General features: G+C 38.8%; 1 protein-coding gene across 4 annotated transcripts in view; it reads right to left on the minus strand.

Annotated features, from left to right (window-relative positions):
- VPS8 (VPS8 subunit of CORVET complex) overlaps positions 1 to 12420 on the minus strand; it is a 250605-nt gene that overhangs the window by 89531 nt on the left and 148654 nt on the right. For all 4 annotated transcript variants that reach the window (XR_008422497.1, XR_008422498.1, XM_019463393.2 and 1 more), the window contains exon 36: positions 888 to 1035. Coding sequence is in view for 2 of the 4 variants with exons in the window: in XM_019463393.2 (XP_019318938.2) it covers positions 888 to 1035 (148 nt within the window). In the remaining 2 variants the exon portion in view is untranslated. The remainder of the gene's footprint in view (positions 1 to 887; positions 1036 to 12420) is intronic.

Raw genomic sequence — 12420 nt, forward strand, 5'->3', positions numbered from 1 at the left:
GTATCCCTTGAATAAATTCCTAGCAGTGCTATTGCTGTATCATGCATTTTATAGGAAAAATAAACACAGATGGGAAGAATATGCTTCCCATCTTCAGGTTGGTGGTAACCTCGGGGAGGGGGGGGGGGAGGAGGGGAAAGAGGATGATTTCTAAAACAAACAACAAAGATTTAAAGCCAGTATGTCAAACATGAACATCTATAAAACTGGGTTGGTGGGTACACTGATATTTGAAATTCTGTACAATTCTATATACTTTAAATATTTTACACTTAAAAAATTTTTAAAGTGTGAGTAGTTCAGAAGGTGGCACAGGGAATAGAGATTACTGTTTTGTAAGTATTGATAATAAAGGAAAGGATATATAACAGTAGTTTAAAAATAAATTTTAAATACTAGCCTCTTATTGATCAGAATATGTATGTGTGTATACGTACACTCATGCACACACACACGTGCACATAGTCATGTTCATGTGGAAACAGGAGAAAACAAGGGAAGGGACCCAAGGCAATGACCGTGTTGAGACTACGGACTGCCACTGAGCCTGTCTTATGCACAGCAAGCTATCTAACCATCAGAGCCTACAAACAAGAGCTTGGTTTCTCCTTTTAATATATTTATTGTATTCCTTTGTCTTGGCTTGTGTGTTGGCTAGAACGTCTGTGAAACTTGATTAGTAACAGCAATGGACATGCGCTGTTTCTGACTTTACTGGAATAAAGGGACAGCAGTTTACCACAGCAATGTAGAGCAGGCACTGTGGAGGCAGACTATTTGGGTTCGATCCCGGGGGCTATGTTATGTTAGTCTCCTTTTGCTCATGTTTAAACTGGTGAATGGTTAGGATGAGTTTACTCACATCCACTCTGCATTCCAGGTCTTACCTGGATGGTTTCTTCCAGGCGGTAGCACTCAAGGATCTGCAGCGTCTCTATAACCTGGTTTGGGTCGAACTGACACAACAGCTCAATGAACTGCTCCGTAACAGAGGGAGGCATCTGCAGCGATTCCTGATTTACATGAATACCTTCCCTGAAAACATAAATAGAAAGAGAACGGCATTAATTCATCACATCTGTCATTAAGTATGTAATGACAGGTAAAAAGTATGTCAACCTTAAAAGCAAAACTCCCTTCTGGTGACATAAAATCGTGAATTGAAGGTCTCACTTTTACTTAGGGTGTTAGGGTGAGCTGCGTATTATATCAGACACAGTCTAAATCACAACAGTTCTCAGTTTATAGTGAATAATTAAGGAAATAATATTCAGTGAAAGCTCCTCTAAATAAATACCAAAGTTGTACTGTTGCTCGAGAAGAAACAAAAATTAACCAATGATCCACGAGTAACTATATATAGTAAACCATCTTCCACTTTCAACAACTGGCCCTACCATACTTCGTTAGTAGCACCAATCACACCATGTTGTAACTACTTCCTTAATTATCTTTCTTATCTAAAGACTATAAACTCTTTGAGGATAGGTACCAGGTATCTTCTCACTAACGAATTCTTAAAGCCTGCAACAGTACCCTGCATGTTGTAAGGGCTAGTTATTTACACGCTACTAAAACAAATTTATAAAGTGGATCAATAGTAGGACACACAATATTCATGTGTTCATTTATTTTGTATGTCAGCTAGTCACCAAAGCCCACTATTCAGAATACCTACAACAAAAGCTAGAGATACTGGGGTGCCGGGGTAGCTCAATCGGTAGAGCATGTGACTCGAGCTCAAAGTTATGAGTTCAACCCCTACGTTGGATGCAGAGCTTTCTTTAAAAAAAAAAAAAGGAAAAAAAAAAGCTAGAGAAATAACAGAATTAGTTTTATCACAGTGGACACTCAACTACTGGTGGCCAAAAGAAATTATTTAGAAAATCAACTACTGCTCATTACAGACATACAAATCATCTTTAAAAGAAGTCAGTTCCTTTTGAGAGCCCTATCTTTTCTTCACCTCAACTAAAGCTCCTTATGTAAAGAACTGGAATAGGGTTAATAAGATACAAAACTGCTTGGGAAACTAGCTTTGTGAAGAAACGTTAAGGCAGATGGTTTAAAGCAACATCTCCCAGCTCTTCTCACATCACGCATACAGAGAAGGACAGCATTTGCATGGCCCATCAGAACAAAGTAAGACTGATCACAGGGGACTATGGGTACCCCAAGACCCACCCCAAGAGCTGAGGGCATCCGTCTCTAGGCACACCTGTGACCCATGTGCAGCACACCAACAGTCACAGGCGGGAATCTCTGACTCCGCAGAGAACAATTTGAGGTTATAAAGGTCCTATAAATAATGGTAAATAGCCCTCCTATTTTTACCAGTAAGAGCCTTCAGCTAGAGAAAGAGGAATTATATTTAGACATAGGAAATCTTTCCTAAACTAAGAGTTTTGTGACACTCAGTCCCTACCAGAGATTGACTGATGAACTCATTAATTAAGCTCTGCTGCTTGGAGCTGTCAATACTTGCTGATGGGCTAATTCGGTATGTCCTCAAATTGGCTGTAAATCTCTAAGTTCGAGTTTCATTTCGTTAGTTCACAGCTGCCTTTAAAGCAGGATTTAGGTAAGTAACTGGTTATTCCTTAAGTACAGCATCACCTTAGTTCTTCCTATGTAACATGAAAATTATCTTTTTAAGTGTCTAGGTCCCAACTACACTATAAAGTCGGAGAGCAAAGACTGCTGCATTCAATGTCTCCCAGCACTCACACAGTCTTGGCACATAATAAATAAGCACTCGGTAAATGTACACTAAATTGAACTGGACAGGCAATAATGTGCTGGATGGCCTTCAAAAAAGGGGAACCAAATACAGGATAGAGGGGTGCAAATGACAAGGACTAGGGCTATGAAATCAGATTCAGCTGTGAATGAATGCTGTCAGAAAGCTCTACACGGACCAAATAGAAAATGCACATGATAATCACAGGGGAACGATGGGTCTTTATGTAAGATCAACGTTTTGTCCCAACAGAATATGCCCACGTAAAAGAAAAAGGGAATGCTAATCGATGATCGTTAACATTAAGGTGAGCTGGTGTACTTCTCAGATGTTTATGTCATATTGTAGGTAGTGTTAATATTTTATCTACGCCACACTTCTGTTACTATGTCTTATAAATGCAAGACTATGGAGCAAATTAAGACTAGACATAAGCATCTGCCAATAAATCCCAGTATTTAATTCTTTCCAGAACACTTATTGACAAAACTCTTTACAAGTACTAAGGATGTGAATATGCATCAAACCAAGCAAATCACTCAGATGAATAGATTCCGATGCATTCATTTGTGAGGGAAATAATATGTCTGCTGGGAAATGATCAGGCAACATCAACATAATGAAAACTTTAATAAACTAATACACTTACACCCATTTCTGACTGCTGCTTCACAGTCTTGCACATAAATACAAATTGTTATATTCCCTTCTCAAAGCTACTTCTGTTACTCTTCTATTAGCTATCTGCTTTGCCACTGTTAACTTTAGTGTATCAAAACTATATGTTTTAAACCTAAACGTTATCTATTCTTTTGGGAATTTCTATTTTAATCATAGCAATGACATATAAGATATAAACACTTAAGTATATATAAAAGGTAGATTTTTATAAGGCATACACTAGACTTTCTCTTGTCATTTTTTTAAATTTCAATTTTATTTAAATTCTAGTTAACATATATTGTAATATTGATTTCAGGAGTAGAATTAGGGATTCATCACTTACATATAACACTCAGTGCTTATTCCAACAAGAGCCCTACTTTATACCCATCACCCACTTAGCACATCCCCTGCCATTTCCCTCCATCAACCTTCAGTTTGTTCTCTATAGTTAAGAGTCTCTTACGGCTTGCTTCCATCTCTCTCTTTTTCCCTCCCTTCCCTATGTTCATCTGTTCTGTTTCTTAAATTCCACATATGAGTGAAATCATATGGTATTTGTCTTTCTCTGACTTATTTTGCCTAGCATAATACACTCTAGCTCCATCTACATCATTGCAAATGGCAAGATTTCATTCTTTTTGATGGCTGAGTAATATTCCATTGTGTATATATACCATATCTTCTTTATCCATTCATCAATCAGTGGACATTTGGGCTCTTCCCATAGTTTGGCTATTGTTGATAATGCTGCTATAAATATCCGGGTGCATGTGCCTCTTCAAATCAGTATTTTTGTAGCCTATGAGTAAATACCTAGTAGTGTAATTGCTGGGTTATAGGGTAGTTCCATTTTTAACTTTTTGAGGAAACTCCATACTGTTCTGCACAGTGACTACACCAGTTTGTATTCCCACCAATAGTACAAGAGGATTCCCCTTTCTCCACATACTCACCAATACCCATTGTTTCCTGTGTTGTTTTAAAGCAGAGTACTTATATGCCTTGTGAAATACATGCACACCAACCATACCCAAAAATTCAGGTTGGGGAAAACATTCACACTTACTCAGGTTGTGATAAATAATTTAAAATTATGATCTTGTACATTTGGCTGTTACTGGGAAGGATAAACTATGCTTCAGTTTTGAATAAATGATGTCATTAAAATGACTCTAAAATTCTGATAAAAATATTTGACAAAGAAAATAAATGTTGCAGGGAGATGAAAAAAAGTCTGGTCTGGTCTCTCCCCTTCACTCTAAATATTGCACAAAAATAGGCCAGTCTAGACTACTCTACATTTCTGAGGGAGAGAATTTCACAATCTCCCGGTAACTTGTGCTGACAATTTAGGGCCACCTCAGCTTAGCCTAAATCCTGACTGCTTGAATTCTCTGCTCATCCCCATATAACCAGTCCTTAGAGGTAGTGGCGTACTGATGACTGCTTGGTACCTTTTAGACTGAAAACTCAAATACATCATTCACAACACACGAGAGTGAAGACAATTATTGTCCATGGAGTTATCATTCTAATCAAGTTGTTTTACAAGGTTGTTAACCTGAGCTTCCAGTTTTCCATTTTACATTCCATGTTAAAAATGCCACAATGTAATCCCATGTCCTTTGAACAAAACATAAGTGAATGTGCCAATCTGCCTGAAAAACACTTTTTTTTTTTCAACGTTTTTTTTTTTTTTTTTTTTTTTTTTTTTTTTTTTTTAATTTTTGGGACAGAGAGAGACAGAGCATGAACGGGGGAGGGGCAGAGAGAGAGGGAGACACAGAATCGGAAACAGGCTCCAGGCTCCGAGCCATCAGCCCAGAGCCTGACGCGGGGCTCGAACTCACAGACCGCGAGATCGTGACCTGGCTGAAGTCGGACGCTTAACCGACTGCGCCACCCAGGCGCCCCTGAAAAACACTTTTTAAGAGGCATTATTATAGGCAGCAAAGACAATACCCACAAAATGCGCATGGAATTGTAACAACAGTAACGCCTCACAAACCAGACAGGAGACTGGTTTAGGTGGAAACCCATCCGTTGCAAGAAAGAACATAGTAGGTGTGGCTCTCCATGATGGCTCTCTAAGTCAGGCAGAGATGACAGTATCCCTCATACAGAACAGCCACACTTCCTTATCAACTTTTATGAGGCACAGACCAAAGCAGACAAGGGCACCGTTCTGTCTAATGGCAAAGATTCTGCCACATCAAATAAATGTAACAGCAGATGTAATTCAGGTCTTCAGGGGACTTGTTCACTTTCCATTTCCCTAGTCTGATACTAGTGTCAAAGATGTCCTTCCCAAAACTTAATAGAATTTTTGTTCTCTTTCTGATATTCACAAAAGAGAAAGTGTATTGTTTTCAATGTTCTCTTGCATAAAGAGGAAAAATGGCTTTTATAAGCTAACAGAAATAAGAGCCTAATGATTTTCATAGAAAAATAATTTAGTTTCATAACTTCATCAGGTATAAAGAGTACCTGGGGATGCCTGGGTGGCTCAGTCAGTTGAGCGCCCAACTCTTGATTTTGGTTCTGGCCATGATCTCGCAGATTGTGGGGTCGAGCTCCACGTCAGGCTCTGCACTGATTGTGTGGAGCCTGCTTGGCAGTCTTCGCCCTCTCTCTACGCCTCCCCCACTTACACACTCTCTCTCCCAAAATAAACATTAAAAAAAAAGTGTATCTGGATCATTCCAATGTTGTACAGATTTCAATTAAATCTCACAGGGTAAGCTAAAACAACTTTTCCAAAATACTATTAAAAATGGTAATAAGAAGAATGCTGAGGTTATTTGTAATGTGTACTTTCTTCCTACTGCAAAGCTCTCCCTAACACTGAAATATGCCAGTGATCCCACTAGCAAGAATTGTCTTAATGTGGCCTAATTCAAAGAAAGACTGGGAAGGTGCAGGTCCTGCCACCTCGGCATAATACCTCAATTGGGGCATTTGTAGGTCTGGATGAGACGCCTGATGCCATTCTCTCCCCAAAGTGATAGATGGAACTAGAGAGACAAAAGAGATGCAGTTCTGTGACCCCACTGCAGAGACATTCTTTCAACAGTTTTCAGAGGTACGGTTTGAACTGATGCTGGGTCAGACTACATAAATCTGATATCCACATATAATTCTGAACATATAGAGAACAAAGACATTTAGTTTCTGGTCTGGCATGTAAAGAGCTTGAAAGTTAACACCTCCATCCTCTCAGGAAAAATGCTGAGCAAACAGAAAATCAACAACTCTTGTTCCATCTACCTGAGAGCTGAAGTGGTGGGGCCAGCTGCCACCCCTGAGTTAGAGAGCAACAGACAGATGGGTATAAATGATCACAGCCTACTGGAGCAGAAGCCACCACTGCTGGAGCTGGTACACTGGGGTAGGAAAACTTCAGCCGTCAATGACAAAATGCCAGAGATTCGGTGTGGACAGACTGCAGAATTAAATATCCTAGGGGGCCGAGTCTTGGGGGGAGTTTCCCTACTTTCATGGATTTTATCTTGAGGAGCTACCAGGTTCTCATTGTGAAGACCAGAGAAAAATCCAGTCATGCTTCCAGTACCAGAGAGGAGAAAAGTGGCCATTTAAAAATATATCCAGAGCATTTTGTTCTTCTTAACAAGGCCTGCTTTGGACTGAATTATGTCCCCTGCAAATTCATACGTTGAAGTCCCAACTCCCAATATCTCACAATGTGACCTTATTTGGAAACAGGACTTTGTAGATGTAATTAGTTAAGATGAGGTTATACTGGAGTAAGGTGGACTCATAATCCAACATAACCAGTGTCCTCAAAATAAGAGAAAATTCTGACATAAACATACATACAGGGAGAATGCATGTGAAAATGAAGGTTGAAATCAGGGTGATGCTTTCACAAGCTAAGGAATGACAAAGATTGCCAGCAAAGCACCAGAAAGTAGAGGAGGAACATGGAACTCTTTCTCACAACCCTCCCAACATTTATCTTGGACTTCCAGTCTCCACAACTGAGACAATAAGTTTCTGTTGTTTAGCCACACAGTTGTGGTACTTTGTGAAGGCGGGCCTTGCAAAGTAATACAACTGTCCTCAAGGGAAACTATTTTAGCAGAGACTAACCAAGCTGAGGGAAGAGAAATAACCACATCCAGCCCTCTCTAGCCTTCCTGTCTCACTTAAAGGGGTACAAGGGGGTTACTGAGAAGTACTTGGGAGGGTCATTGCCGGAGACACAACTCACCAAGAGTGAACACTAATCACAGGACTAAAGAATGCTTCTCCTCCACCACACCTCACCACTACATCAATAGGGCATGCCTATATAATAACAGGGGAAAAGAACCGAAAGAACTACACAGCTCAGACTTTACGAAAAGTCTCTAGGGAAATCTAAAGACAACCAGGGAGAGAAAAACATGGACACCGAAGTAACTTTCAGCATCAGACAACTACCGCTATGGCAAACAGTAAGCAAAGCCTCACGCTTAACCAGATAAACATAAAACTTCACACCAAAGGCCTATTTGCCATAGTTCCTTTTATGCAGTACATCACCTCCAGCTTTCAATAAAAAGTTACAAGACAACATAAAAAACAACAACAACAAATACAGTTTGAAGAGATTTAGCAAGCATCAGAACCAAACTCAAATATGCCGGAGATGTTGGATTTATTACATGGGATCTTAAAACTTATGATCAATATGCTGAGGGCTCTTACTGGAAAAAGTGACAACATGTAAGTACAGATGGGTAAAGTAAGCAGAGAAATGGAAACTCTAAGGAAGGATCAAAAGAAAATGCTAGAAATGAAAAAAACACGAAATAAAATTAAGAATGCCTTTGATGGCCTCATCAACAGCCTGGATACCGCTGAGGAAAGAATCAGTGAGTTTAAAGGTGTGTCAATAACATGTCAATAGAAATTCCCAAACTGAAGCACAAAGAGAAAAGAAACTTGAGGGCAGAAAGACCCAGAACAGAATATCCAAAGACTGTGGCACAAATATAAAAGGTAACGCCATAAGAAGAAAGAGAAAATGGGAAAGAAATATTTGCACAGCAATAATGACTGAGAATTTCCCCAAATTAATGATAGATATCAAACTACTGATTCAGGAACCTCAGAGAACACCAAAGAGGACAAACAGCAAAAATCTATACCTAGGCATATTATATTCAAACTGCAGAAAATCAAAGACAAAGAGAAAGTCTTAAAAGAAGTTGGAGGGAAGGAAAACACTACCTACAGAGAAGCAAGGCTAAGAATTACACTACACTTCTCTCCATAAGCCATGCAAGCAAAAGACAGCAGAATGAAATATTTAAAGTCTTGGAAGAAAAAACCCACCAACCTACAATTGTGTATCCAGGAAAATTATCTCTCAAAAGTGAAGGGGAAATACTTTCTGAGACAAACAAAAATTGTGAGAATATGTCATCAGTAGACTTGCCTTTCAAGAAATGTTAGTTCTTCAGAAGGAAGAAAAATGATATAGGTCATAAATCTGCATCAACATAAAGAGCATTAGAGAGGGAATAAATTAAGGTAAAATAAATGTTTTATTTTTCTTATTCTTAACTGATCTAACAGAAGACAATTTGTCCTGTGCTCGCTTCGGCGGCACATATACAGAAGACAATTTGTCCAAAAGAATAATAGTTACAATGTATTCAGTGATTATGGTTTATGGTTAAGTGAATGACAGCAAATATTATAAGGGATAAGAGGGAGGAATTAGGAATCCTTTATCATAAGGTACTGATACTACGCATGAAGCACTATAATGTTATCTGTTACTGGACTTGGATTAGTTATAAGTGTGCACTGCCAACTGAAGGGCAATCACTGAAAGAAGTAAAAAAAAGAAATATAATCGATATACTAAGAGAAGAGAAAAAATGGAATCATATAAAATGCTCAATTAAAACCAAAGGCAGAAAAGTAGAGTACCAAAAAAAAAAACCCACAAAAAAACAAACAAAAAAAAAGAAACAAAAAAACAAGGCAATGAAAGCAACAAATAAAAAATAGCAACATAAATAGAAAAGAAAGGGTAGGATTACAAAAATCACGCAGAACCTTAAAATGTGTCCTTTTCACTGTAAATAGAAAACAAAAACAGGTGTTTGGAAAGACTTCTTTAAATACACATGAAGCAATTAAAAAAAAAACTTTAATACGTGGCACTTATATCTTAGTTTTGTTTCAAAAAATTTAAAAGCAAAGAGCAGACCCTTCCAAACTACTTATAATTGCTCTCATATTTATTATTAACATAAGCAAATCTATGGGGGCAAAGAATATAGTGAACATTAAGCTACCAGTCTACAGATCGGTCTACATCTGTACATGTCCTCTTATCATTCAATCATATACACATACAGTACGTATGCAAACTATTTCTTGTTAACGTATTTTTCCAGTTTAGCATTATTTTTACATTCACATTGCCATGTTTGCCAATTTGGTATTCAATTTTGCTCATATACCTTAGTATTTACTTAGTCACCTCCCCATCCTCTTTTATAAATAGCTTTTTCACTATGTAAATGTGAATACAGTTAATTTAATATCAGCCACATTTTTTTCACAGTATTTCCTTAAAATACTTTCCAAAATTGAAACACTGGATCAAAGCACATATATAACTTTTAGAGCTCTTAATAGCTAATTATATATACATATATGTATACACACACACACACACACACACACACACACACATATATACACACACATACATAAAGTGCATACATTAAATTGCTCTCAAGAAAACAAAGTGGACTAAGGGAGAAACACATATGCAAAGGAAGGAATGACAGCACATAGTGCCTCCTCTAATCAAACAGGTCAGTACTGGGGAGGAATAAAGGGGCAAAGAGAAATGGGAGAAAGGAAGCAAATGAAGCCAGACAGAAAGACCATGAGGAGTTTGTATTTGGCCTTGGATAATGGGAATGGAAAGAACTTTGAGAAGGAGAGCTTTGAAGGGTGGTTAGGAGGCCAGCAGGAGGGATCAGGAGAGAGATACTGTGTGCCTGAACCAGGGAAGTGGGCAACAGAACAGAGGAGGACTCCCGTATGTACGGAGCTATCCAAGAGTTTGATGTCATGACTGGTTCTGTGTGGTATGGCTAAGGTAGAATGGAGTAGGTAAAGCAAAGTGAAGAATCCATCATCACTCTCAAAATTTTATTGAAGACACTTAAACGTAATTGCCTGCTTGCTTGTCTATTTCCTCCATCAGAATGTAAATTCTGTCAAGGCAGGGCATCTTATTCACTATTTTACTTTCCATGCCTGTCAGTGTGCTTAGCATGCTGTAGTTACTCAGTCAATTGTTAAGTGAAATAAATGGGTGGAGAATACCATTTGCTAGGAGAGAAAATAAAAAAGAAGAAACAGGTCTGGATTGAGAACATGTGAGTATAATTTTGAGCCATTTCAACCTCTAGCACAGTACTTAGCAGACAGCAATTTCATTACAAAGAAGTACTGATTATAGGAATAAAGAAATAAATGCAGCAGGCTATTTTCTTTCTTCTCCTTCCTTCCTTCCTTCCTTCCTTCCTTCCTTCCTTCCTTCCTTCCTTCCTCTCTCCCTCCCTCCCTCCCTTCTCTGTTTCCTTCTCCTTTCTTTCCTCCCTACCTCCCTCTATATCTATCTAGCTAGCTAGCTGAAAAGATTTGGAGATTAGGAAATGATATGTCAGGATTTAAAAGGTTTAATCTGAGCTTCTGGCAAAGTACTAACCAAAGACACTAAAGGGTTCGAAACAAGTCTCCTCAAAATGTGCCATTTTGGCATATGGACTGTTCTGAGCTGACGGCAATCAAGACCCTGTGAGTTCAAGAGAAACCTTTGCCCCTCCATTAACTGATGTGAAAATGTTGGGGTTTGGAGCAAACGGTCAAGAAAGAATTCTTGAGGTGTCTTCAGTGCAGAAAGGAGGGTTTTATTAAAGCATGGGACAGGACCTATGGGCAGAAAGAGCTGCAGTGGGTTGTGAGGGATGGCTGATTATATACTTTCAAATTGGGAGGGAGTCAGAGATAGCATAAATCTCCAAGGAACTTGGAAGCAAGGCTTCCAGGACCTTGAGGGGCTAGCTGTTGTTAGGAAAGGTCATTTACCAGTGTCTAGTAAAACCCTAGTCATGAGATCCTTAGAATGTATCTCAGTGGGCTATATGCTTGGAGGATGATTGCTGGCATCTCTCTGTGGGGGAGGAGGGACAGGTAGAGATAAAGGAAGTTTCCAAAGGAATTTTTACCTGTTAAAGGTGACTTACAGGATCCTGGAGGTTGGGTTAATATTAAGATAAGGTTGTCTTTTGCCCTCAGCAAAATATGAACACTGAGGCACGTCTCAAGGACTGGTCAATGGGCTGTAAGTTGTAAGGAAATTTGATTTTTTTCTTTTGCCTTTATTGTCCACATCATAAACTATCTAAAAGAATCTAAATTTGGAGGTTTTCCCAGAATAAGAGTTATTATTAGAGATCAATTTTTTCTGAAGTGACCCATCTGTATGGCAGGGCAAATACCTAAATACCCAACATCTGCTCTTCTTCTTGCCCTGTGAAGTGCCCTCCTCCCCGCTGAAGCCCCAGGCCCCTATCCCACTCCTTAGTTCAGGATGGCATACAGATCTCACTTTACCTTTCTGTCTTTGAACCTCTCATGTATGTAGGGGTTCTATACATATGAAATTAAATCTGACTTTCTCATGTTCATCTGTCTCATCTCAATTTGATTCTGAATCCAGCCAGAAGAACCTTTGAAGGGTAGAGAAAAATTCACCTTAACAATATGATATCTGGTGGTATGCCCAGCCAAGCTGATAGGCACTCAATGAAATAGAAATGGATTTTCCTACGTCAAAATTCATGAACATAATGTTCTAATTTTTTATTCTCATTTTGAAATATGCTATTTCAACACTGAGGGTCAACATCTTTTTTTTTTTAATGTTTATTTTTGAGAGAGGGACAGAGTGTGAGCGGGGGAGGGAGGGAGAG

Source organism: Panthera pardus, unplaced genomic scaffold, assembly GCF_024362965.1.
Source record: "Panthera pardus isolate Hobbes unplaced genomic scaffold, ASM2436296v1 HiC_scaffold_16, whole genome shotgun sequence".
Taxonomy (NCBI): domain Eukaryota; kingdom Metazoa; phylum Chordata; class Mammalia; order Carnivora; family Felidae; genus Panthera; species Panthera pardus.